This window comes from Symphalangus syndactylus, chromosome 5, assembly GCF_028878055.3.
Source record: "Symphalangus syndactylus isolate Jambi chromosome 5, NHGRI_mSymSyn1-v2.1_pri, whole genome shotgun sequence".
NCBI classification, from domain to species: Eukaryota; Metazoa; Chordata; class Mammalia; order Primates; family Hylobatidae; genus Symphalangus; species Symphalangus syndactylus.
Genome location: NC_072427.2, coordinates 55,726,378 through 55,753,555, shown reverse-complemented (window position 1 = coordinate 55,753,555; position 27,178 = coordinate 55,726,378). Strand labels below are relative to the sequence as shown.

At 44.7% G+C, this 27,178-nt stretch overlaps 1 protein-coding gene and 1 long non-coding RNA gene across 4 annotated transcripts; one reads left to right on the top strand and one right to left on the bottom strand.

Moving 5' to 3' along the window:
* On the bottom strand, window positions 1–26,860 carry LOC134736628 (golgin subfamily A member 8S-like). 3 transcript variants are annotated; one of them, XM_063639054.1, is made up of 20 exons: window positions 13,486–13,829; window positions 11,728–11,847; window positions 10,763–10,822; window positions 10,501–10,581; window positions 9,612–9,650; window positions 9,302–9,349; window positions 9,129–9,213; window positions 8,931–9,035; window positions 7,799–7,914; window positions 7,584–7,691; window positions 7,310–7,388; window positions 6,664–6,896; window positions 6,347–6,408; window positions 5,572–5,584; window positions 5,026–5,098; window positions 4,537–4,601; window positions 3,895–3,971; window positions 3,712–3,812; window positions 3,455–3,610; window positions 1–3,369 (listed from the first exon to the last, which is right to left on the bottom strand). In XM_063639054.1, exons 1-20 carry the CDS (start codon window positions 13,534–13,536, stop codon window positions 3,194–3,196), a joined length of 1,848 nt encoding a protein of 615 aa, XP_063495124.1. In that variant the 5' UTR covers window positions 13,537–13,829; the 3' UTR covers window positions 1–3,193. The 3 variants fall into 3 exon arrangements, with proteins under 3 accessions (XP_063495124.1, XP_063495123.1, XP_063495122.1); XM_063639053.1 differs by lacking the exons at window positions 5,572–5,584; window positions 6,347–6,408; window positions 13,486–13,829 and adding exons at window positions 24,666–24,728; window positions 25,363–26,860 and having other exon boundaries at window positions 5,026–5,101; window positions 6,661–6,896; window positions 7,799–7,885; window positions 8,929–9,035; XM_063639052.1 differs by lacking the exon at window positions 5,572–5,584 and having other exon boundaries at window positions 5,026–5,103; window positions 6,339–6,408; window positions 7,799–7,885; window positions 8,929–9,035; window positions 13,486–13,828.
* On the top strand, window positions 13,037–17,011 carry LOC134736630 (uncharacterized). The gene is made up of 2 exons (XR_010120736.1): window positions 13,037–13,223; window positions 16,842–17,011. It is a non-coding gene; the product is annotated as an uncharacterized lncRNA (long non-coding RNA).
* Window positions 26,861–27,178: the final 318 nt, after the last annotated feature.

The following is a 27,178-nucleotide window of genomic DNA, read 5'->3' as shown; positions in this document are numbered from 1 at the left end:
AACACTTTGAAACAATTTAATAATTTATTACATTACAGTAGCATCACATCAGCAGTCAATAATGCCACTCTAGGGAAAAATCTTTCAGTATTTCCATTACACATTCTGTTTACAAGAATTCATAAATTAGTAAAATTCATTCTAAGAAAACTTGGCAAATAAAGCTTTGGACTGGAATTGGCATTTCTTTCTCTGCTTTTCCTTCCCACCGTTTCTTTCTTTTGTACTGCAGTATTCATATTTTAAAATGTTTTAACTTATTTCAGAACATTAAGATAGCAGTTACATTTTTTATTAGCTATATTATTTTAAAATGACTCTTCAAGATAAAGTTTTAGAGAAACTATATTATGGATAGGACTGATTTACATTTTCAAATTTTCTAAAATTCAGCTTTGGTTTTAGAGCTGATATTTTTTCATTTCTGGAAAATCTATCAGGTTTAATCAAATACTTTTAAAGTAATTATTACATACTGCAATCTTCAAATTGGTGTTTTGATTTTCATGCAGAAATTAAAATGTGTTCAGTGGAACTCACATTTTAAAATTTTATGTTTCTGATGAACTGTAACCTTCCAATGTTGCCTTCTAAGCAAACTGAGAGCTGCCTTACACTGAATGAGGAAGAGCACAAATACTCGGCTGAATGAGGTATCGCAAAAGACGGCTTGCAGTTTGAAGAAAGACGGAAGTTATTCTCATACAATTTCCATTCTTTTTAGCTTTTTCTTAAATATATGACAAATACCTATACAAAGAGTGCTATTTCAGTCAATATGGTAAATTTATTTTCCAGACTGACTTTCAGCTTAAATATGCCAGTGTGTGATTTAATCCATAGGCACCTGATGAACACATTATTGTCAGATTGGTTACAGATGCTAAACGCTATCTGAAGGTCATTCCTAGTCACTGATATTCATCATGGTAAAAGTGAAGTGATTTCAAAGATAAAAGTACCTTTGAAATAATTTATCAATGTATTAGATAAACCCAGTTTCAGAATGATAAAAGAAAAAACGTTAGACCAAATAATGTGGCTAATTAACAGTGGTCCGATTCCTAGCCCGAGGGTTTAAAATGCTCTTAAAGTAATTGTCTTTAAACTGAACTCAAAGAATGCAAAAGCGGCAAGTTCAGAAAATAAAAGGCAAGAACAGGACTTTAAGTGCATTTTAAACCCACGGGCTAGAAATCGTACCACTGTTAATTAGCCGCATTATTTGGTCCAACATTTTTTCTTTATCATTCTGAAACTGGGTTTATCTAATACATTGATACATTCATAAAATTTGGAAGAGTCAGTTGAAGTCACAAGGACCGAATATTTGCCCTCGTTCAGTGAATGCCAGCAAATCTGTTATTCCATTGGTTAAATCATATTGTTGCTCTCCTGTTAATGTCATAGAAGTATCAGGAGGATGCCAAATGCTAAATCTGGAGATGGTCTAGTAACTAGAAATCCCCACCCCAGGGAGCACACATACATATCTCCCTACGTCCTAATAATGTGATGTGTTCTGGAACACAGACATTAGAACTTCATGAACTTTGAACTGTTGAGTCTTTCCCAAGCATCATCAAGTTATGATTTAGGCAATATATGACTGAAATGCATTCATTCATCACGCATAGGCACAGTCACACACATATTGCACAAAACATGTCCCTAACTGAAACCGAGAGGTACAGAAACATATTTCACTCTTCGTAAAGAAGTTTGTGAGAAAATATAACTGTGTGATTGTATAGACACGTTTCCTAATAATACATCGACATTCACAAACAGTAGATTGCACTGCAGTTTGTAAACATTTTAAGTTGCATAAATTTCTCCTTGATTTTCAAAGATAGTATAATACTGTCTACTAAAATTCCTTTTTGTTTCAACTAAGTACTCTCACACGTATTAGTTTATAATAATGTTTCTTATTATTTTTTAAAGTGTTTTCCACTCAAGGAAAAGAAGTAAATTCCTATGTCAGAGTAACCAAGGTGGTTGACGAATAGGTATTAGCCAGAGAGGTCTAGATGGTAAAATCAATCTTCAAGCCTCAAAGAAGCTCCGTGGACAGAGAGGAATGCCAGGCGTCACACAGCTTTCCTTCACTCTAATTCATTCTTGGCTAGAGCCTGTATGCCTGTTCCAGGGACATTTGGACTCGTAAAGGATTTCTTATGATCTTCACTAAATACATTAAGAAGAATGCCAACCAGTGCCCTTTTGTGTACTGAGGCATGTAGTCATGTGATTAAAACAGGTAACATGAACTCTGACTTTAAAACGTATTATAGATACAAATGCTCTAAGCTAGGAAAGGTTTTCCACATCCACAGTCAATGATGGGAGCCTTTCATTCCTCAGAAATCATCCCTTTTTAGGTCATCGAAAAAGAGTACAACTGCTGCAGCTCGTGATGCAGTATCTTCATGAGCCCAGAGCACATACAAATCCTAAGGGAATCACCATAATACAGCGCTAATTCTTGGCACCGGGACAGATGAAACACACTCTATCCTGCACATACCTGCCAGGAGCAGGCCACTTTCCTCTTCTGTGAGATTTAAAAAGCTCCCCCAAAAGGTTATGACTCCCATCACCAATACACAGAAAATGGAGGAAAGGCTGTTTCCAGTTCTCGGCCTTTGAACAACTCTAAATGTCAGTACTCATAGTGGCATATTACAAAGTAATAAACAGTGCACACTTGGGGGCAAAGCACATATGGAGCTAATGAAGAGCTCACTGTGATTAAGATTAGATCAAACACTAGCAGAACATAGGCAAATTTTATCTGAATTCTGTAATGAATATACATGCCGCAATGACATTACAAAAGTATGGCAGCCTATTCCAAACCAACGAGAAGAATTTTTTGCAAAGAGTGAGTCTTTGCGTGTTTGAACTCCCACCACATAAGGGCAAACTCGATATGCATGCTAATGACCTACAATTATGAAATTAAAAAAGAAAAATACTAAAGGATGCCAGAGTGAACATCAGTGAAAGCCACAGAGACCCACTCTCTTTTAACTTTTTACAAATAAACTTAAACTATAAATTAGAAACACAAATAATCATGAGTGGCTCTAACATTCAAATGAACGAAATGAATTGTGTCGGAGATTAACCCCATAACTTGGTTTCTTAATTAAAAATTTCTTGGCCAGCTCTTTGATGATGATGATGTTTATCTCCTTCTTCTCGGCAGCCAAGCCCAGCAAAAGAATGGAAGACAGCCAATGCTGCCCAAGCCTGGGTGCTCCTGGTGGTCCCGCACGATCGGTTGTGCAGTAGGGTTGTCACAGGGAGGACCCTCCCTGGCCTCTCCTTGCGCAGAGGTGGTGAGGCTCACCTCACAAAGATCTTTGGAGAGAGGGAGGCAGGGATCTGAGCACAGTGGGAGCCCCCCTCTTCCTGCCTGCCCACCCCGCCTGAGGGCTGTACTCACCACCATGCTTGTCTGCAGCCCCAAGCTCCTGGGGGGCTGGGGCTCCTGGACCGGGCTCATCAGCAGGGTTCTGGGCAGCGGCCAGGAATTTTCTGTGCCCATTGTTGTAGTTGCCACAGGCCCCGATACCATCTGCTGCAGCTCCAGCAGCTTCACCTGGAGGGAGGGGTGCTCAGCTGTCATGCCACTGCCTGCGCCCACCCTCACACCCACCCCCACCCCCACCCGCACCCCCACAGAGATGTTGCACACCCTACCTTCATCTCCTTCCTGTCCTGGGCCAGCCTCATGATCTCCTCCTCCCAGTGCCGCATCTTTGGCATGGCGCCCTGGCTCTTTTAAAAGGTGATGGATTTTCCTGCGGGAGGACAGGGCTCAGACACTGGGGCCTCTCTGACGGCCCTGCAGCTCCCCCTGCCGTGCCCTGGCCTCCCACTCACTGATGGCATCGTATTTCTTGTTTCTTCACCAGCTCACTCAGGTCTGCCTTCTCCTCCAGGTGGTCCATAAAGCTGATCTGGAGCCAAAATATTGTGGTCATATCTCGGCAGTGACCTGCCCTCAGGTGGCATTTTCAAGTCATGGAGAAGGCGGAGGGGAGTACTGGCGTGGGCCAGCTTCTCCATGACTTCCTGCAGGGCCCGGTGGGTCTCCCCACTCACAGACTCGCCCCCAGTCCCTGGGGCTGGGACCACTGCCTCTGGCTCCTTCTGGGCCGAGGCCACAGGTGAGCCAGGCGCTGGCAGCACACCCTCTGCTCTTTCACCTGCTCTCGTAACCATGCCTGCTCCTCCTGGGCAGTGGCTCCAGTGGCCTTGAAAAATGCCACCTGAGGGCAAGACGTGAGCATTCTTGTAGGGGCATACACAGAAGAAATGGGGCAGAGAGGTGGAGCGCTGCCCCTTCCCTTGGGGCCTCAGAGTGCACCTGTTGGTCACAGGTGAAATGGTGTCTGACCACTGGCTCTCGGAAGGGGTGAAGGTCCAGAGAAATCAGAAGGAAGGGAATCTAAGAGCATAAAGGGGCCTTGCAGGGACCATAGAGGAAGGTGGCAAAGTGGGTGCAGGAGGAGTCAGGCTCACCGTGGCCTCCCCGCTCTCCAGGTCCTCTGGGACGCTCGGCATGGGCCGAGGTTCTCCTCCATCTCCTGTGGGGGGTGGCCAGAGGGGTCCTCAGACAACCCAACAAGGGAGGTACCGTGGGCCCACCTCTACCTCCACCCTCACTGTGTAACCCTGAGCCAGCCCCTCCCCAGAGAGGAATGAGCTGCTGTTCTTTATTTTTAAGAATCAAGATCTTGCTATTCCGCCCAGGCACACTCCCACTACTGGTCGATGTGGGAGTTCTGACCTGCTCCCTTTCTGACCTGGGCCAGTTCAGCCATCCTTAGGCAACTTGGTGGCCCCTGCTCACAGGAGGTCACCACACTGATGCCAGACTTAGTGCAGGCACCCGGTCGGCATAGTGACCAGCTGTTCTAAAGGTCTCTTCCAACTCCTCAATCCTATGCTGCTAACAGTCCCCCCTTCCTCCTGGGGCTCTCTCCTCTTCCTCTGAGCGGTCTCCCGTACCTTCTCCAGGGAGAGCCATGAGGCCAAACTGGGTTGTTAGCTGCTGGTTCTGCTTGCTGGCAGCTTCCAGGAGCTCCTAAGGGGCCAGGAAAGAGTGAGAAGGGACGAAGTTTGCCAGGTCGTCCCCCTCACGGCCCCATCCTCAGCAGCTCCCTCCCCTGGGTCTCCTGCAACTTTTGGCGGGCCATCTTGGCCACCGCTTTGCCCCAAGCTTCCTGCTGCTGCAGGTGGTTCGTTAGCTGGGTCTGCTGCAGTCACTGCCTGTGCAGCACCTCCTTCTCAGAGGTCAGCTGCTGATAGGTGGCCACGTACTGCTGCAGGTGACCCAGGTAATGGTCTGGCTGCTGCTGCAGACTCTGAGCCTCTTGGCTCTTCAGCTCCACCTGCAGGAAGACCCTGGGTGTGTGGGTACGTGGTGGCTGGTTTCCAGATTCTGGGCCCATTTATAGGGTAGCGAGAGCACTGTGGGGGCTCTGTCGGCTGCCCAGACCCCTGTCTCCTTACTCCAGGCCTAAGTGACTGCCTCGCTTTCCTAGAACCCCATGCCTCCTTCCCCAGCCTCAAATCTCACACTCTCTTCTCATTTAATCCTCAGCACCTCTGTAGGGAAAATGCTAACTTCCTTTTGAAGTTAAAGAAACAGAGACTTAGAGATGCAAAGTACTTGAATGGTGACCAGCGGAACGGAGGCTGGAATCCAGTTTTAATGTAAGGAGTCTTTTTGTTTTGTTTTAAGACAACAGTGTCACTCTGTGGCCCAGGCTGGAGTGCAGTGTTGCAATCTCAGCTCACTGCAACCTCCACCTCCTGGGTTGAAGCAATTCTCGTGCCTCAGCCTCCTGAGTAGGTGGAATTACAGGCACATGAACCATGCCCCGCTAATTTTTTTTTTTTTTTTTTTTTTGTAATTTTAGTAGAGATGAGGTTTTACCACATTGGCCAGGCTGATCTCAAACTCCTGACCTCAAGTGATTCTCCTGCCTCAGCCTCCCAAAGTGCTGGGATTATAGGCATGAGCCACTGCGCCTGGCATAAGGAGCCTGTTATACCACTGTCTCTTCCCCTGTGACTGGGGGGCTCCATGCCTCTAGCTGGGATGATGATGTCCAGACCTGGGAGGAGCCCAGGGCTACCCACCTCTAAAATTCAGAGGGCAGGAAGCAAGAAACAGCCACAGGAATGCCCTGGGGGGTGCTGTGGTCACCAGCCCCCAGGCTGGAGCTGCCTCTGGCCTGGCACCTCCCCTCCCCAGAGGCTAGCGCCCGCCTCCCAGCCCTTCTTGGATGGGGTGGAGGTTTCCGTCTCCTTCATCTCGTCCAGCTTCTCCTGTAGCTCCTTTACTTGCTGCTCCAAATGCAGGGTGCTCTTGTTCTCATTGTTCAGGACAGAGAGAAGCAATCAGCAACCACCCACTGCAGCTAGAGACCCCAGAACTTGCTGTCTGCCTCCCATGGCACCAGGAAGGGTGGAGGCAGGTTAGAAAAATCATCCCCTCTCTCCCACAGCCACCTGGTTCACAGGTGCCTTTAGAAGTAACATTTCACGTGAGGGCTACACTGCCCCATTTTAGAGGTGGGGAAACAAAGGCTCGGAGGGCTAGGGAGGAGGGCAGGCTCCCCAGCTGGGGCAACGCACCAGCTCCTTGAAGACGCTCTGTGGCTTGGCCAGCTGCTGAAGCTTCTTCTGCTGTTCCTGAAGCCTCTCCTCCTGCTTCCGAAGGCTCTGATCTTGGACCCAGTTCAGGAGACTTGCGCGCTGATTCTTTTCGACCTGGGCCTGGAGCTCTCCTGCCACTCTCTCGAGTTGCTTCCTCAGGTGCTGCAGCTCCACCTCAGAGGGCACTGCTGGGGGCTCCGGGGGCAAGGGTTCAGCTGAGAAAGGAAGCAGCCAATAAGGGCCTCTGGATTCTCAACAAAACAAAACAAAACAAAACAAAACAAAACAAAACAAAACAAAACAAAACAAAAACCTTCCTCTTGGTGCACAGCTCCTCTCAGGCTCCCCAAACTTGGCCTCGCTGCTAATGATTCCTTGCACCTGGATGGTAGCCTGTCTTCAAAGCCACTTTCAGATAGAGAGAACTGTGGGTGGCTGACAATGGGCCCCCTTTGCTGATAGGGACACTGAGGCTCATAGAGATGACGACTTGCTGTCTCCTGGCACAGACCTCTGTCCCTCTGCCTCCCTCTCCCTTCCATCCACCCACCTCCCTAGGGCATTCTAAGCCACCCCCACAGCCCTCTGATGCCAGTCCTGCTCCCAGGTCATGCCAGCCCCATCTTACCCATCTGATTTTTGAGTTTGGACTGCAGCTCCTCTACCCGATGCGTATAGAGATTTTTTGAGATTTTCAATGTGTCAATCTGCCCAAAGCACAGAGGGAAAGGGCCCTGGAGAGAGGGACTGGTGGCTGGGCAGGCTCCCATCTCCCTCTCTGCCCCCATCCCCACAAAGCCCAGACCCATGACCACCTCTGGCTGTACTATTCTCATTTTACAGATGCCCAGAAAGATCTAGTGACCTATCTAAGGTGGGGTGGCTGAAGGGTCAGATCTCACCTCCTGCGACATTTTGCTCATACTCTGCTGCCACCGGGCCCTCTCTCCTTCTATTTGGCAAGCATATTGATCTCGTTCTGACTGGACTTGGGTCAGCAACTCCTTCAACTGCAAGAATGGGCACAGAAGTTGGGAAGGGCTGTCACTGGTCCTCACCTGCTCCTGGCCACCTGGGGTCATCTTCCTTCCACATCCCTCCCTCTGCAAAACCTCACCCGTGTTAGCTGTGTTTTCAGCCGTGCCTTCTCCTCTGTGGATTTCTTTAACCGCCACCAGCTAAGTTCTCTACTGCGGCTCGAGAACTGGATGGTGAAGAGTGAGAAGTTTCGATCTGGGGAGCCTGGGACATTCCACAGAGTGCCCCTTAAAAGGGCCAGGGCTAGGCTCAATAAACAACTCGGTCAGTAAAGATCAAGGCATTTCCAAGCCCGTAGTCTGGTTTTTAAAAGAACTCAGAAAAGTTGGAAGGGACAGGGAAAGAGACTGAATTTACAGCTGGCTAACAGAGGCCCAGAGAGATCAGATAATATTGCTATTGTTATTACTATTCTTATTACCACTGTTTGAACCTTTATGGAGTGCTTCAACAGGTACCATGCTAGCAATCCCATTTAATCCTCGCAACCACCACAGGAGACAGTTACTATGATTACCTCTACTGTGTATTTGAAAAAACAGGGAGTATTTGAGGTTAAGTGCTTGCCTAAGATCAATCAATTAGGCAGAGCTGGGATTTGAACACCAGGTCTATCTGATTCTCTAAGCCCTTTTTTCTTGCTGGGGGTGGGGGCACAGATAAGAAGGGGAAAATTAATCTTTATGTGCACTGTTTGAAACGATGATACATTCGCATAGTCCAAAACTCAGAAAGTACAGAAAGGAAGTATCTCCCAGCCACCCTGTTGCTCTCTCCTGAATTTTTTATGAACCCTCTCAGACATGTTTTATGTCTATTATCATAGTATATACACAAACACGCGCACGCACACACATTTCCCCTCTCTACAGAAATGGTAACATATTAAAGGTACTCTTCTGTACCTTCACAGTACAAGTACCCAATACCCCACCTAGGACCTGGCCAAGACCACAGCCAGGTAAAGGCAGGGCAGGCACCTGGCCTCCAAGCTCTGTGTCCAGTGCTCACTCCCCACAGTGCCCCCCAACTCACCCACAGCAGCTGACTCAGCCCCATGCTGCCTCTAACAACCATAAACAAAAGCAGCGAGAAATGGCCATGCTGCCTTCTGGGCAGGACATTCCATCCTGCAGAAGGGACCTTTAGGCTCACTCCTCCATCTGTGAAGCCGGGCACCCAGGGGACAGGGCAAGTGGTTGAACTCACACTGATATCCTTCTTCTGTCTGGTGGCGACAGCAGAGAGAGCCCGCTCCAACTCCCCAATACACTGTGATGAGCATTGCAGGTGGCCTGCCAGATCCTTGGACTCTTCTGCAATGAGAGTTGAGATGGGGCCCAAAGGACTCCCCCTGAAGACCTGTCAAAGTGCCAGGTTGAAGGATGACAGGGTGTCCAGATTCCTACCTTCAAAGTGTCTGAGAACACCTTTTGTCCGACACAGGTCCGTGTGGAGCTCATTTTTCTCGGTGTTCAATACCGCGATTTGAAGCTTTGGGAGAAAAACAAAGCAAGTGCTGAAAGAGAAGGAAAGAAACATTCTCGGGAGGACAGGAGGAAACTTCACACCCTCCACTCACTTTTAGCCCCCATTCGGCCTGGTGTCTCTTCTTGTTTTCTTTCTTTTCCTATAGGAAGAGGAAGACAGAGCTCTTACCAGGGGGAGGCAGAGATGGCACAGCAAGAGACATGCCCCCAGAATGCCACCAATGCCCCAGGACAGGCCCACCCATGGGACCAGGTTATGAGAGGCCCTGTGGGGATGGGGTGGAATGTGAGGAGTGAGCCTTCTTCCCCAGGCTGGGAGTGGGTGAGATGAGACTGAGGCCTCTATGTCTGAGTGCCCCCCAAACCCAGCAGTCATGTCGCGAGGAAAGGAAATCACGTTACTTCTTCCAGTTGATGTTCCAATTCTTTATTCTGTTGTTTCTGTGGGGAGAGTCAAATGAAGGTGATGGAGGGTGGCCCCTCAACTCTATTCCCTAGACCAGGAAGCGGTAGGCAGGGGCCAGGAATAGATTTTAAAGGCAAAGTTCTCAGACATAATGGGAACATGAACCGGTAAACTCTCCTCAAGCTCCCAAGGACAGAGGATTTGGGTCTTTGTTGGCTTTTGCCCACAGCCACAGAACTCAAAGTCTGAATCAGGACTCTCTTGAGAGGACAGTAACATAAACCCCTAGAGATGGAGTTTGAGAAAGGCCCCTCCTTCTGGCAGCTTGTGATTTAGAAAGTGCGTTCATTCAATAAACATTTACTGAGCACGTACGGGCCAGGTATGGTTCTTCACAGCAGATATAGGATGGAAAAGGACAGACAGAGCCCTTGGCCCTGAGGCTTCCATTCTAGGGGGCCTTTAAATCTCGGACTCTCAGAGCTAACAGAGACCTTTGATACTCACTACCTCCTCTGGAAACACAAGCCCAAAAAGGAGAGGTGGCTTGTCCAGAATCGAAGATCAAATTAGGGACTGAGTCACAGCAGAAATACAGGGCCCCTGACAACCAGTCAGGGTAGCAATTCCCCGAGAGGCAACAACCCCAGGGCGCGTGTAGCAAGGACTGGAGCAGGGATGTCTGGAGAGGAGAGAGTCGGCAAAGAGGGCAGCAAAAGAAAAGCCCCGCTGCATGCTCTGGGGTCACTCCAGGTGAGGCCTGGGCACCCCAGCTCCCTATTTACCCTTGGCACCAGGGGCCCCCAGCTCTTTCTTCAGGGCCCTAAGGGGAAACCCAGCCCAGGATTGGCAGCATGGAATCAGGGGACCCCACTGAACTCTTACCAAAGATTCGATGGTGTTCTTCAGTTCATTGACTTTTATGGACCTTGAATCCCAGACTACTGCTGGTTCTTGGCACGGGCTCTGAGGCGCATGCAGAGAGGAGGAGGTAGAGCAGGAGTTTGGCGAGAGGTAGAGAGAACAATCATTAGGGCTGGGGTGTGTGGGCTGTCTCAGCTGGCAAAGGAGTACCCAGTCCCCTCTGTGTGAGGAGGTTGGAGGGCTGGCCTGCAGGGTCACTGCACCTTCACCCAGAGCCTCTTACCTCCAGATCCTTCAGGGTAGCCGATGATGTAGGGCCCTCCCCGTGGAAACCTGTTGCTGACTACAAGAGATGAGAGTGCATATGGAGATGTTCTGTCCCCCTCAGTGTCTGAGCCCTCTGACTTCCTTTCTTCCCCATCAACTGGCAACATTTTCTTTTCTGCCTATCTTGGACCTTTGTCCCATAACTCTGTGCCAACTTCTCTCATGGTTCTTATCTCCCCACCATCCCACCCTGGGGCCATTTCAATGACTCCTGATGGCAAGTGACTCTTCTCATTGTCCTGGCTTCCCCTTGAGACTGGGGATGAGGAAAATCAAACAGCAATGCTGGGTGTCCTGGGTGTTTACAGCAGGCCATGTATTATGTACTAGGGATTAACATAAAAACCACAATAACAAATCTCATTTAAACTTCACAAATGGAAGTCAAACAATACCACCTCTGTTATACAGATGTAAAAAGAGAGGCCCAAAGAGCTCGAGCAACTTGCTGTAAATCATATCCCTCCCAGACGGAGAGGCGGAGAGGCGGGATTCAAACCCAGAATTCCTTTTTTTTTTCTTTTTTTTGAGACAGAGTCTCGCTCTGTCTCCCGGGCTGGAGTGCAGTGGCACAATCTCGGCTCACTGCAAGCTCTGCCTCCCAGGTTCACGCCATTCTCCTGCCTCAGCCTCCCGAGTAGCTGGAACTACAGGCGCCCGCCACCATGCCTGGCAAATTTCTTTGTATTTTTTAGTAGAGACGGGGTTTCACCATGTTAGCCAGGATGCTCTCAATCTCCTGACCTCGTGATCTGCCTGCCTCGGTCTCCTAAAGTGCTGGGATTACAGGCGTGAGCCACCACACCCGGCCAAACCCAGAATTCTTAACCAGTACCCAACAGTCCATCCACAATTTTAACAATTACCCTCTACTGCCCCTTGGGCCCCCTGTCCCCAGGAGCCTGGCCAGCCAAGACTCACATCCCCAGGTGACTGGCAACCACCAAAAGTGGCTGTCTCAGGGATACTGCCATTTGTTTTCCTGTTCCTCTTTGCTCCTGCTGTAACTCTACAGCTGTTTCTCTGCCAATATTCTTTAAACTGTGGGAAAGAAGAGCAGTAATACTCATGAGAACTTTCAGCCCCTACAGCCACATCCTCCTTTATAGTTTTTACAAAATACTCTTAGACACCATCTGATGTAATGACAGCAACAACAGTACAAGCTGTTGTCACAATCATTTAGTGACTGAGAGGGATTGATATCATGGCTAGAAAAAAGAAAAAGGCGATACTGGGACTTTGAAACTCAGTCTTCTGACTCCAAGCTCTGAGGTTTTGCCAAGAATCAGCAGCTGCCAGGGACCAAAACCAGAGGCAGAGGTAGAAAAGTAAACATTAAGCAGGCAGGAAGTGTATGCCGTGTGGTTTAGAGTCAGACATTCTCACACGTCTGTTAGTGTGAAGAAGTGCACCAGTACCTCTCAAACTTTTATATCAATGTGTCCTCATGGCAGAAGGCAGCCTTTTTGTTAAATCTTGGAATTTATCAGAAAGAGGACAAACCAAGTCTCATTTCAGAGAGAAGTCTGGTATACTCTTAGAAACCTATGTGACTGTCATCCCTAAGTACATTCATGTTTTTTCTCTTGATCTCAAGAGAATCAAGGGAAACTGATGCTTCAGAAAGATGTCCCACATTTATCCTGTGGCACTCAAAGTTCCCAAGGTTGAGATAATATCAGGAAGATTCAAACTGTCAAGTTCAGTTTCCCAAGATCTATTCCACAGAAGATGAGCAAATCTCACTTCAGAGACCACTGACTGAAGGGCAGCCTGGTCCCAGAACCATGGAGAATTAGAATATGAGAGAGAGAACTGAGAAAAGAATGTTGAAATCTCTCTGGAAAGTAGAAGCCTGAGAGAAAACCAAACCAAACCAATTCTCCCATTGCCACCCAGAGACACTGTGAACCTTTTGAGCTCATGGGGCAAGTGTAGGCTTTTCCCACTGTCAATGTCTATGTTAAGGGAGTAAGGCAGCCTGAAACCTCTTGCTCCTAGGTCCCATCATCTCCATTCCCTTTGCAGCTGGAAATTTGTGCTGTGACCAGAGGAATCAGAAATGGGGTGACAACGCTTACGGGACTGGGTCATAAGATCAAAGGCTGGTCTTGCAGTAATGACAGTTCCTAGGTGGATTGTGACATCACTACATTCCACTCCTCCTGGTCAGGGGGAGGGAAACACAGGGTTGGGACCCAGCTCCTTGGAGATGCCAGCACAAAGAGCCCAGGGAGGTCCTCCTTGAGGCAGCAGGAGAGGAGGGCAGAGTGTGCAGCAGGGAGCCCCAGGAGTCACCAGCCCAAAGTCACCCAGGGATGACTGGCGAGGACAGGGCCTGGGGCTGGGGGACTGAGGTCCTTGGAGACACGAGCCCAAAGAGCCCAGGGAGGTCGAGTTTGGCGTGGCAGGAGGTGAGGGCCCAGTAATGGAGTGGGAATCCCCAGGAGTCACCCACCCAAAGTCACCCTAGGGTGATTGGCAAGGGCAGGGACTGGGCTGCTTGCTGAAGGGGCAGGGCTGACTGACAAGACTTTGGTGGGTGGAGCCCAGAGGCGCCGGGGTTGGGGGGCCCAGTCCGGTGTGCCTCAGGAGTGGTATGGACTCTGGCAGTGGTCTTGTCATCGGAGGGGATCTGTGGCTGGGTTGGGGGGTGATGACCTGGTGCGTTTTTACCTTTGTCTTGGCTACAGCCAATTTGCTCTGTCGAGTTTCTTCTGCCATCATGGGGTGGGTAGGGAGGCAGGGCTGGGGCCACGTCAGCGAAATCCCAGCAAGCACTAATCAACGCCTCCAGTCACCTACCAGGCAGCTGTGTGACTGGGACAGAGGCGGCGTAACCAGGGCCCCAGTAGAATGCAGAATAGGGGTGTGGCCTTAATGCTCCAAGCCCATTGGTCAATGACAAAGATGAAAGGGAAAGGGGGTGTGGCTTAATTTTCCTGCCATCTCAACTCAAAATCATACCTACAAAAGAGCTAAAGTGTTCATCTTTTTGCTTTTGCAAAAACTCTGTGCCAGCTATGAGTGTAAGCTTTATAGTTATATATAGATGTTTTTATTTATAATCTTTCTCCTGCAAAAAAAGATTAAAGTGAAGCAAAAAGAACATGTAATAAGATGAATAATGAACAGAAAAATAATTTGCTCTTAAGACAAAGTAAAGGAAACTATAAAAGGGAGATGACTAGAACTATTTAGCAAGACGAGACCTCATCCTTTCTATCAAATAGTGTGGTGTAATTTGCACAATGCACCCAATGGTTAATGAATACATATTTGTTGAAGATAGCATTAATAACACGACCAATGAAAAACTAATACAGAAGATTTTTACTCTTCAGGAAGTAACTATTAGGTAGGTATTGTAAATTCTAACTTTAAAAGATAGAGGAAAAGATATATTGAGCTGACCCATAAATGCAACAGGAAGACACAGAGTAACAATTACTGCAGGTGAATTTCAGCTCTCGGTCCCTCTACCAACCAGTGTCACCAGGATCCTTCTTCAGACCCATGTATCCAACTGCTTATTTACCTTTTGCACCTGGATATCCCTCAGCTACCTCCATTTAATTCATCTTCTTCCTCCAAACTGGTCAGCATCCAAGCAGATCCAGAGAACTGTGAAGAGCTATTCTAGTCTCTGCCCTCTCCCCTGTTGCTGATCCAGTTAAGAGGGCCAAAGAATATAGTTGAGAGGACACCAGCTCTGTATCTAGTAGCATTTAGTTTTAACCTCATCCCTTAACTTGAAATTGGCATGGCCATCAATAAGCGATTTAACTCCTCTGAATATCAATTGAGAAAATTTTTAAAAATTTCCAAAATTAATTGTAGTGAGGATTAAAATATCATGTTTGGTACATCATGAGCTCTCAATAAATAATTGTAGTATTATTCAAATTGGTACACAGGCCTATCACTTCTCCTTCCTTTTAGATTTTTTTTCCTTCTGTTTTTGCCTCTGAATGCCCCAACCCAATCTCCCTTCCTCTATCACCTTTTTAGGAAATCCATCCCCACCCGACTCACCCCACCACTCCTCACACTCCTTTCTCTCCTACCCTGGCCTCCACCACAGCTCCTCCATCCCCACCTGTAATCCAGCCTCTGCACCACTATCAGCGCTGTGATTCTGAAATGCAAATCTCATCATGTTTCACTTTATAACATCTTTGAATGACTCCTACTTCTTTCATGATAAATTCTAAGCTCCTTAGTTTTAGGTTGACCATGACCATTTTTGATCTGACCCTGTCCGTCTCTCCCTCCTAATTCTCATTTCTCTCCACCAAATACCCCACCCTTTGTACTGAATAATGTGGCTCTACTGTCATCTCTTCATACTTATATTTTTTCCTTGATCCTTAACTTTGCTCACAATGTTCCTGCCATCTGGAATAGCATTTTCCCTGTTGGCCTGGAAAATTTGACTATTCCTTTGTGATGGAATTCAGTCTTCACTTCCCCGTGAGTGACCTTCTTAGGACAAATTGACAGTATCTTATATTGTAGTCCCACAGTCCATTAGGCAGTCTTCAAGTGTCCACTATGAGAGTGCATGATATTAGTTGTTTATATGCCTATTTCTCCCACTGGCTTTGAGAAACTTGAGGGATTGTTGTAACCATTTGTATCCCCAGTGTCTAGCATAGCATGCATCTATTTGTGTTTTGAATGAGTGGGTGAATTAATGAATGATGAGAAAGCCATGACCTATGTTTTGTCTTTACCAATCTTACATGAGATTATAAATAGACTGATTCAACTGAAGATTGCAGGTCCTATTCCTTTTGCAGTTGTTATTGTACATGTTAGCAAAAAGCTTCATCCCTTCCAAAAATTTCTTCAGTGGTAGCAATAAATTCATTGTCTTCTGGGAGCAACATTGTGCTCTCTCTCTCTTTCTCTTTCTCTCCCTGATTTGCCTATTGCTACTTTGAGGATTATGTGTTTATGACTTTATAATTCGTTACAGTGCATGTAATAGGAGCCCTTCTATTCATAAGTGGTTATGAAAAAATATTCACACTTGCTTATGTTTTGTGAACATCTATATGTGGTGGAGCACATGTTATTACAATCTTATTTTAAGCGGAAATATAGATTAAAGGATTTTCTCTTACTGTTCTTAATGTAATGCTTCTAAATTAGATATACAAAAGTGCTCATCTAGAAGATAATGGAAGCATAAGCAAAACACAGAAAAAGGCTTACCAAGAACGAATTATAACTAACAAACAAATGTTAGTTTTATTGCAATAGAATTACTGAATTAGTACATGATGGAACAAAAAATCTATAACAAGTTTAGATGTCAGTAATTTGTTGGACACGGATTGTATACGCTGTACCCACAAAATTATATCAAATTGTTTCTATTTCAAGAAATTTTCAGTTTATTCATGTTCAACACAAAAGTTAATTATACATGAAATATAAACTGAATGGAAAACATTGGCATTGTATTTCCTGGCTTTCTGGGAAGAATGCAGGAGTAGGGTTAATATTGAAATGCAAGAGAAAACTCTTCACTCCTCTCCTTGTTCCCAGGATAGGACAAAATACACACAGCCAATAATGATGAAAGTAGGACAAAACCCAATGTAGTCAAGAGAGTTATGACCCTGAGGTGTGAGGTAAGATCTGGCCCTGGGAATGTTGACTGACACTGCAATATTTAGTATCTAGACTGGAATGATTAGATATGAAGTGGGTTAACCTGGAGTCTTTAGAGATGGCACTATTCCCAGAAAGATAAATGAGATCCAGTCCTAGGACAAAAGGACAAACATCATTGGTCGGAAAAAGAAAAAATGATTTAGAAAAAAAGAGAAAGAGAAACAAAATGTAGAGGAGAAGAAGAAATCCCAAGGATGGAGACCAAAGTGTTTGCCAGTCAGTCTGTTCCTTGGGAATGTGAGTTACACAGTAACCTGGAAGATGATACTACTTCCAAGCCTATGATTCTGTCTCCATGACTTAGGACACTAGTCACAAATAAATAGAACACATCTTTCTCTTTCTAGATCTCATTGTCCATTGAAGAACTGCTACTCATGGCCTGCAAGAGTGAAACTCATTGGTTCTATGAATGAATGAAATTGGACCTGCTGGAGGCCTTTAATTATTATGTGGGCCTCAGAAATGATGAGGATTGATGTGGGTGTTATTTCAATAAAGTGTTATAAACAATTCATATATGAAAAATTTATTTTCTTAATTTATAGTTAAATATACTAATATTGTATTTCAATGTTGTTATTCAAATTAAAGACCATGTCAATTCTTAGACACAATCTCTCACTGTGTATTAATTTCAAAAAGACATTGTAGTAACCACATATATATTTTATATATATATATATAAATTAATAGACATTACTTTTTGAGCTGTTTTACGTTTACAGGCAAAAATTAGTGAAAGTTAAAGTGCCTGTCTGTAGACTCTCTCACTCCACCCCCATTTCTCCTATTTTTAACATCTTGTGGTATTTTTAACATTAGTGTGTTACATTTGTTACAAGTGATGACAAAATGTTGATAAATTATTTTTATCTAAAGTTCATAATTATATTAGGGTTCACTCTTTGTGTTGTCCATTTTATGGATTTTAACAGAGATGTACCCACCATGACAATGTTACACAGAATAATAGTTTCACCGCCCTAAAAATCCCCTGTGCTCTACCTAGTTATTCCTCCTTTCTTTCCTCCCCAGGAATCCCTGGAAATGACTGATCTTTTTACTGTCTCCACAGTTTTGCCTTTTTCAAAATGTCGTATACTTGAAACCACATAGTGTGTAGGCTTTCATATTGGCTTTTTTCACTCAGTAATACGCATTTAAAGTTCTTCCATGCCTTTTTGTGGCTTGATAGCTCTTTTTTTTTTTATATAGAACTGATTAATATTCCATTGTATGGCTACACCATAGAGTGTTAGTCCATTTGCCTATTGAAAGGTACTTTGGTTGTTTCTCTTTTGGTAATTATGAATAACACTGCTATAAACATTTGTGTGCATGTTTTGTGTGGGCATAAGTTTTCAACTCATTTGGCAAACACCAACAAGCACAATTATGGAATCATAGGCTAAGAGTGTGCTTAGTGTCATAAGAAACTGCTAAGCTGTCTTCCAAAGTGGATGTACCATTTTGCATCCCAACTAGCAATGAATAAGAGTTATTTCTGCTCATTGTTCTTACCAGCACTCAGTAGTGTTGGTATTTTGGATTTGGGCCATTATAATAGCTATGTAGTAGCATCTCATTGTTTTGGCTTGCAATTTTCTAATGACATATGATATTGAGTATCCTTTCATGTGCTTATTTACCATTAGTAATATGTTGCCATCAGTAACTTTCCTTTCCCTTTCCATTGCCAGTGAGATCCAGCATTTTTTTTTTTTTTTTGAGACACAGTCTTACTCTGTCGCCGATGCTGGAGGGCAGTGGTGCAATCTCACTGCAAACTCCACCTCCCAGGTTCAAGGGATTCTCCCTGCCTCAGCCTCCTGAGTAGCTAGGATTACAGGCACCCACCACCACACCTGGCTAATTTTTTTTTTTTTTTTTAGTAGAGAGGGGGTTTCACCATGTTGGTAGGGCTGGTCTTGAACTCCTGACCTCAGAAGATCTGCCCTCCTCAGCCTCCCAAAATGCTGGGATTACAGGCGTGAGCCACTGCACACGGCCAGATCCAGTATTTCTTAATGGAAATGAAAAATTCACCAGTTACTGCATTTTTCCCCATATATTTGTAATAAGTTCCGATATCTGATAAGGCAAGTCCAACCCTCTGCATTTTTAAAAATTAACCAAGTTATTTATTAAAAATTAATATTCTATGCACATTTTAAAATCAATGACCATATTAGATTTATTGGAAAAATAATGTAATTTAATATTAATGTATCACATCCATTAACATGATAATTCTCCACTTATTTGGATTTCCTTTAAGATCGATTCCTAAAATTTTCTACATAGATGGTTTTAGGATTTTTTTTTTTTGTAGCTTAACTACAAGATACTTTGTAGTGTCTCAATTTTTATTACAGTTTTACACCTTCAATTCAATTATTGCTGATATGGAAAAACTTTTGTTTCAACATCTATTTTAGATTTAGTGGGTACATAAGCAGATTTGTTACATGGGATACTACTTGATGCTCAGGTTTGGAGTACAAATGTATCCATTAATCAGATGGTGAGCATAGTATGCAATAGTTACTTTTTCAACCCTTGCCCTTCTCCTTCCATCCCCCATCTAATAGACTGTTACTTTGTACTGTTTTCTATTATAAATTGGGGAAAAGCCATTATTATTATATATTAGCTTCAGAACAACTAGGTTCAAGTCATGGAAAACAATTTTGCACAAACAACTTTAGAAAACACTGCTTTGAAAACTGTAATCTGAATTATAGCTGAGGCCACAGAAACCAAATATTTACTGAAGGTTCTTTTAAGAAAAACAAGTTAGCCAGGAACGGTGGCTCACACCTGTAATCTCAGCACTTTGGGAGGCCGAGGTGAGTGGATCACAAGGTCAGGAGATGGAGACCATCCTGGCCAACATGGTGAAACCCTGTCTCTACTAAAATAAGAAAAAATTAGCCAGGCATGGTGGCACACACCTGTAGTCCCAGCTACTCAGGAGGCTGACGCAGGGGAATTGCTTGAACCAGGGGGGCAGAGGTTGCAGTCAGCTGAGATTGTGCCACTGCACTCTAGCCTGGTGACAGAGCAAGACTCTGTCTCAAAAAAAAAAAAAAAAAAAAAAAAAAAAAAAAAAAAGAAGAAGAAGAAGAAGAAGAAAAGGAAAAAGAAAAAAACAAGTTGTAATGAAAGAGGACATCATTAACAGCATATCTCTTCAATAATGGTTTACTTTACTATATTCTCATTCTTCTCATTCCTCTCTTACTGTGTCCCAAATCTCTTTACAGGCTAAAAGAAACTGTTCAGAATTAATCCCATTCATAAAGAACAGCACTTACTGAGTATTGCATTTTCCTCTTCAAATTCTTCAGCATACATTGGGACTACACCATATGGACCATTTTTACGTTTTTAGTTTTGGGTTTTTGTTTTTTTTTCCCTAAAGAAACGGCAAGTATATTTAGGACCTCATCCTATTAGGTCAGTATTTGTCTAGTAAACTTCAGCATAAGCAAAATAAAATACGTGTTGCTCTGAACTGAAACTCTTCAAAACCATATTTTAAAAATTACAGAAAAAATTAAATGAAATTATGTTTTTAAAAATCTTGTAGATGAAAAGATATAATATATAGTAAGTTTAAGTACCTATTTCAATGGTTCCCAAAATGGGGCCCTCAGTGCCCAGGTCCAAACTATTTTAACAGGAATACTAACATGGTGGCATTTGCTGTAAGAGTGCAAATACAATAGTGGGTAAAAATGCTGGCACTTTAGCACAAATAAAGGCAGTAACACCAAACTACTAGTAATCATGGTATTCTTCACTATGCACAGGAAAGGTTTGAAAAGGAAGGGCAGGCCGGGCAGTGTCTCACGCCTGTAATCCCAGCACTTTGGGAGGCCGAGGCAGGAGGATCACCAGAGGTCAGGAATTTGAGACCAGCCTGGCCAACATGGTGAAACCCCAACTCTACAAAAAATACAAAATTTAGCTGGACATGGTGGTGCGTGCCTGTAATCCCAGCTACTTGGAAGGCTGAGGCAGGAGGATTGAGCCCAGAAGGTTGAGGCTACAGTGAGCTGTGATCATGCTACTGCACTCCGGCCTGGGTGACAGAACAAGGTCCTGTCTCAAAAATAAAAACAATGTCTATGATGAAGCAGTGAAAATTTTACTACATCTTAATCCTTGAATATGTCTTTTTAATATTTCAAGTGATGAAATTGGAAGCACACATGAGCATTCCTACAGACTGCCTGAGAAAAAACCCTCATGTGACTAAGTCGTGAAGTGAATTAACCACTTTAATGGAATATCATTTTTACTTGAAAGGAGTACTGACAAACAATGTTATTTCAACTGGGGTTTTTGGGAGACATTTTCTCAAAAAATGAGATTCTGTCATTTCAAGAAAAACAACAGACAGGCCATAATAAAATTCAATAATAAAACTGCTAATAAAAAAATTCAAGCTTCTGAACAAAAAATTAGAATTTTAGAAAACTTATATCCACCATTGCTTTCCAAAAGTATTGTGATGAGATTGATGGTGATATTGATGAATGTATTTTGATACTGTATAATCAAATATATCAACATGTAGAAGATCTCAGTGAACTATTATTTTCTAAATGACCAATGCATGATGTTCTAATATCATGTGAGGGTAAAAGATCCAAAGTTCAAGAAAAACCAAGTTTTGATGGAGTATCAAAAAAGAAGCCTAGGCAACATGGCAAAATCCTGTCCCTACAAAAAAAAAAAATACAAAAAATTAGCCAGTTGTGGTGATACACACCTGTAGTCCCAACTACTCTGGAGGCTGAGGTGGGACGATCACCTAAGTCCCCGGAGACTGAGGCTGCAGTGAGCTGTGATCACACCACTGCATTCCAGTCTGGGTGACAGAGCAAGATCCTGTCTCAAAAAAAAAAAAAAAAAAAAAAAAAAAAAATATATATATATATATATATATATATATATATATATATCCACAATGATCTAAAATGGCTATCTGTATGAGATTGGACATTGTTCACATTTTTTCAAGCAAATATCACATAATAAATTGAATGCAGATGAAAATGACATACCAAACATCAAGGAAATTTGCAAAAAATATAAGATTGTGCTACTTTGGGTTTAGAAATTTTTACATAAAAACATTTATAACAATATGTGGTGAGCTCTTAAAGAATAGTTAAAATATTTCTGATTTAATTTCTAATGATAAATACCAATAGATATAACCTACATAAACCAGAGCTCCTTGGGCCCTCAATATATTTTTAAGAATGTAAAGGAGTCCTGATTCCAAAGTTTTGAGAACTGCTGCCTTCCCCTCAACTTTCCCTCCTTCCCTAGAATTTCTTCCTTGGAAGAAACATCCCTTTGCCATTTTAACTTACAGAGTTCCATTCAGGCCAGTTTTGCTACCTCCCTCCCATCTTTCCACCTCCCTCTCTTGACACAAAATCTGACCAAAGGACTCTACCAACCCACCCCATTTCCAGTGATTAGCTGTCAAGGTGGGCTAAGCCAAGAAAATCTGGGTTTTCTCTGAGACTAGACCTCTTTTTCTGGGAGATCTGGAATCACAGGGACAAGGTCGGCCACCTCGGGGTAGTCAGAATTCATCTTGCCTCAACGGGGAGAGGTTAGGCAAGTTTCTACAAAGCCAAACTGCTTCCTAGAAAGTCAAAGATAATTATACTTTGTGCCATAACTGTGAGAATGCCCATTTTACTGCACACTTTCTAACATTTTTACCAAACTGATAAATAAAAGCTGGTACCTAGAAGAAAAAAAGGCCAGGCGTGGTGGCTCATGCCTGTAATCCCAGCACTTTGGGAGGCCAAGGCGGGTGGATCACCTGAGGTCAGGAGTTTGAGACCAGCCTGGCCAACATGGTGAAACCCCATCTCTACTAAAAATACAAAAATTAGCCAGGCATGGTGGCAGGCACCTGTAATCCCAGCTACTTGGGAGGCTGAGGCAGGAGAATTCCTTCAACCCAGGAGGGGTTGCAGTGAGCAGAGATCACACCATTGCACTCCAGCCTGAGCGACAAGAGCGAGACTTCATCTCAAAAAAAAAAAGAAAGTTTCCATACAATATAATTTGTTCCATCTCTAGAAACCAATTCAGCAATGAGAACTGAAAGCCACCACTTGGAAGGTTTCAAGGATTTAGCTCTACCTAATGATGTCTAAAGCATTAGTTAAGGTAGAAAAAAATACACACACACACACACATCCCCCCCTCCTTTGTATTTAGTACCAGGAAACATGACTGACTAGACGGTATAGTCATCCAGGAGAAAGCACACAATAGCTGAAGCCACTGTAGAGGAGTAAGTTGCGACATGGGTCTACAATATTGTTGAGTGAAAAAGCAGTTTACAGAAAAAAAATCTGATTTTTCAAGGGAGAGGGAACATATACAAGCACAGGAGAAAAGAGATGAGCAGATGACTGCAAAAATACAAAATTCTGATAGTGGTACCTTCTGAGTGGGAGAATTATCGGTAACATTTTCTAGTTTTGCCCAAAAATTTTCTAAATTTCTTAAAATAAGGTTTCGTTATCCATATTATGAAATATCCACCACCCCAGGAAACTTAACCTTCAGCACAAACGCTACAACATGTTCAAAGTTTGTTCAGTTTAACAGACAATCTATTTTGAAAGACATCTAAAATGATGACCAATATTTAAACCTATGCATTAATATTTTTCAATCATATGCTTTAAATTTTGTAATTTTGATAAGGTTAAGCTTTATATCCATCTTGAAAAAAGTTTTCTATTTGTCTTTAAAATATGACCTACAATATACCAGTTTTTAAACAATGAATGGTGCTCAAAAATTGCAATATAAATTCAGGCAGTGTTCCTTACATAGAATGTTTAAGTGCTTCTAACACTGCTCTTTTTCACCGGTTATGAAAACACAGAACAATTATCTAAGCATCTAATTATTCAGGTCCTTCGTTTCTCCTCTATTCTATTAATTTTATGGTAATTTTAAGGCCTGTGAGGATGAAGTTGTCTGTGACAGCTACCACAAAGGTTACTATAACTTTTATATTACTGTTTAAATTTACTATAAGTGGACAAATTTCAAACAAGTTTATCACCACTACCATCCCCACCATAAAACTGTCTTAATCAAGGGCAACACATTTCAAGGTTAACCAAGACAACCCCTTTACTTGTCACTGCTTAAGAAAAGGATTTTTTGGTCTTATTTAGAAATAACTTTCTCTATCTATTTTTCTCCATAAACCCACTGAGACCAATGTATGGCTCTATCTCAAGCACCAGCAAGCAAAACTGCCTGCCAGAATGTTCAGTGTTTGTATCTTTCCAAATGTAGGACACAGCTATCTTTTGACATCACAATTTTTAAAAATTTGATGCACAAACTTCTTCTTGAAAGTTCAGCCAGGCATGGTGGCTCACACCTGTAATCCCAGCACTTTAGGAGGCCGAGGCAGGTGGATCACGAGGTCAGGAGTTCAAGACCAGCCTGGTCAAGATGGTGAAACCTGTTTCTACTAAAACTGCAAAAATTAGCTGGGTGGGGTGGGAGGTGCCTGTAATCCCAGCTACTCAGGAGGCTGAGGCAGGAGAATCGCTTGAACCTCAGTGGCGGAAGTTGCAGTGTGATGAGATCGCACCACTGCACTCCAGCCTGGGTGACAGAGTGAGACTCCATCTCAAAAAAAAAAAAAAAAAAAGGAAAAGAAAATAAAGTTCAGACATACAGCAGTTGTAATTCTTCTGAAGGCTGATTATGGGACACATTACTTTCATACTTTGCTGTTCAATAAACGTGGGCTGGAGAATAAAGTAAACTGACAGAATTACCATATAAAATAAAATTCTAAGTGCTCTGACAACAAAAGAACCTTAAAATACACACACACACACACACACACACACACACACACAGTTTTCCCTGCTAATCATTTTACAATTAAACAACCAAGTAACTAACGCAGAGCCCACAAAAGCAGAGTAAAAATTCTAACACTTGGTAAAATAAAAACACACATATACCCCTGTGATCTAAAACAAATGCTTAAGTATTCAAAGACAGCAATTACAGCTACTGAGAACATAGTTGTAAGCAAACTGAGGCAGAGAAAACAAAGGTGCTGATGAGGATTTGAACCACGTTACCTGCAGAAACCCACTGGGTGATTTCCTAGGTTCCAAGTTGGCATTATCTTTCAGAATGATCTTCTAGAAGAGGTCACATAACACTGTTACAAAGGATCTGGAGAAAGAGACCCTTGCTTTATCACTCCGGCTCTCCAGTCATGCTTCATATTTTTGTTTCTTACGTCTTTCACATGAAGTCAATTTACAGACTTCCATCAAGCCCTTAGAGACCTTTTTGTACTATCCATGGCAAGTTCTGGATGTTATCTCTGTACTTTTGACAAATTCTTAGCAGTTAACTTACAGGGCAGTTAAGATTTTTGTTCAAGCACAACATAGCTAGAATAGGGTCATATACTCAATAAAACAAATATTTACCAAGCATTTATTGAGTGGAAGATAAAAAGCCCAAAGCATAATTACAAAATATTCTCCCCTGCTACCATAAAAGAATTTTTTTAAAGGCTTACAGAATATAGCAGAACATGACCAAAGCAAAAATAGAAAGGACTGAAGAGGGGAGGAAGGGAAAATATCAGCATGAACTCAATATGACCCAGAAGAGCCTTGATGGTCAGACACGTAAAGACGAGTTGGGCAGGGTTAAGCGGTGGAGGTCAGGGGCACAGGTCAGGGGCACATTCTACAAGGGAAAAACAGCTGATACAGAAGCCTGAAAGGAAAAGAGGGCAGAGCACCTGGACAGGACTCTTACCTGCAGCATCTACCATACAATGCGCCTTTCCAGAACACAGCAGTGCGCAGCCAGGCCCGGGGGAGAGGGATCACTCAAACAGCACCAGAGGCTGCATTCCAACCTTTCCTCCATCAAGGAGTCCGTTTTCATTGTTATTTTCTCCTTAAACACAAACTTAAAACCAATTGGCTGAACACGCGGGAGCAAGGAAAACCTGACTGAAGAATGAGGCTTAAAACTTAAGGGCCTTGGGTCCTGGCACGGTGGCTCACGCCTGGAATCCCAGCACTTTGGGAGGCAGAGGTGGGTCATTTGAGGTCAGGAGTTTGAGACCAGCCTGGCCAACACGGTGAAACCCCGTCTCTACTAAAAACACAAGTTAGCCAGGCGTGGTGGCAGGCGCCTGTAATCCCAGCTACTTGGGAGGCTGAGGCAGCAGAATCGCTTTATCCTGTGGACTGTCAACAGACATAGGCTGCAATGAGCCGAGATCGCGCCACTGCACTCCAGCCTGGGTGACAGAGTGAGACTCCCTCAAAAAAAAAAAAAAGAAAAAATTTTTTTGAGAGAAGTCTCCCTCTTATCCCCCAAGTTTGAGTGCAACGGCTCGATCTCGATTCACTGCAACCTCCGCCTCCCGGGTTCAAACCATTCTCCTGCCTCTGCCTCCCAAATAGCGGGGATTAAGTCGCCTGCCAACACGCCCGGATAATTTTTGTATATTTTAGTGGAGACGGGGTTTCACCATGTTGGCCAGGCTGGTCTCTAACTCCTGACCTCAGGTGATCCGCCCGCCTCTGCCTCCCAAAGTGGGGGGATTACAGGCGTGAGCCACTGCACCCAGCCAAAACACCGAAAATCTTAAAGGTCTTTCCCCTTCCCTGCCTGAGCTCAAAAAACGCCGGAGCCGCCCTGCACCGTCCTGTCGCGGTCTCCGGAGCAGGCTGGCCGACTGAGGGCGACCATGGGTCCCAAGAAGGCTCCGGCAGTCGCGGGCTCCCACCTCAGGGCGCGGCGACGGAGGCCTAGAGGGGCCAACAGCCCCCAAGCCTACCCCACGCCAGGAGTCGGAGAGACGCGCCCTCCGTTTCCTCCCACCCAAGCCTCCCGCAGTCCCGGGCCGGGGCCAGGCCAGTTGCAGGAGAAAGGGGCGGGGAACCGGGGCCTCTCTGGGGCGGGCTCCCCTTTGTCCTGGGACTCCGGGCGCCCCGTCTCTGCCCTCGCCCTGCCCCGCGAGGGGGCCGCCGGGCGCCTCACAGTCATGTTGCAGTGGAGCGTGAGCGGGGGCTGGCGGCTCCTGGTTCTTGTGGAAGATAGACCCAGAAACTTCAGTTTGGCCTTGAACCCTGACACGGACATCTTCCACTCATCTACGGCGGGAGGGGCGCGGAAGGGGAGCCTGTCCGGAGCCGCTGTCACGGCCGCGACTACCCAGCAGGGCCGCCCAGCCGAGCTTTCGCGGCTCTGCCTCTAACGGCCGCCTAGACCCTTGTGGGAGCGCGGCTGGAAAATGGCAAGGGGCAGGGAGGCCCTGGCGGGAGCTGTGTGGCGGCCTGGGGGGGCTGCTCCGTTTGTAACCGACTCCACCTACAGGAGGCGCGGCTCCTGTCAAGCCGCAGCTTAAAAGGGCAACATAACCACTGCCCCCACTACCGCCTGGGAAAGGGCTGCCCCTACTCCGCCCCTGTCACCCTCACCCCTCAACCAGGCGGGCCCTGCGCGCACCAGTTTCGGCGGGTGCACGAGTCCAGAGCGTGCGCGCGCTCCCGGCTGCCCCCTCCTCCCTTGACCCAGCATCTTTCTGCCCGACCCATCTGGTCCCTTCTTCACACTC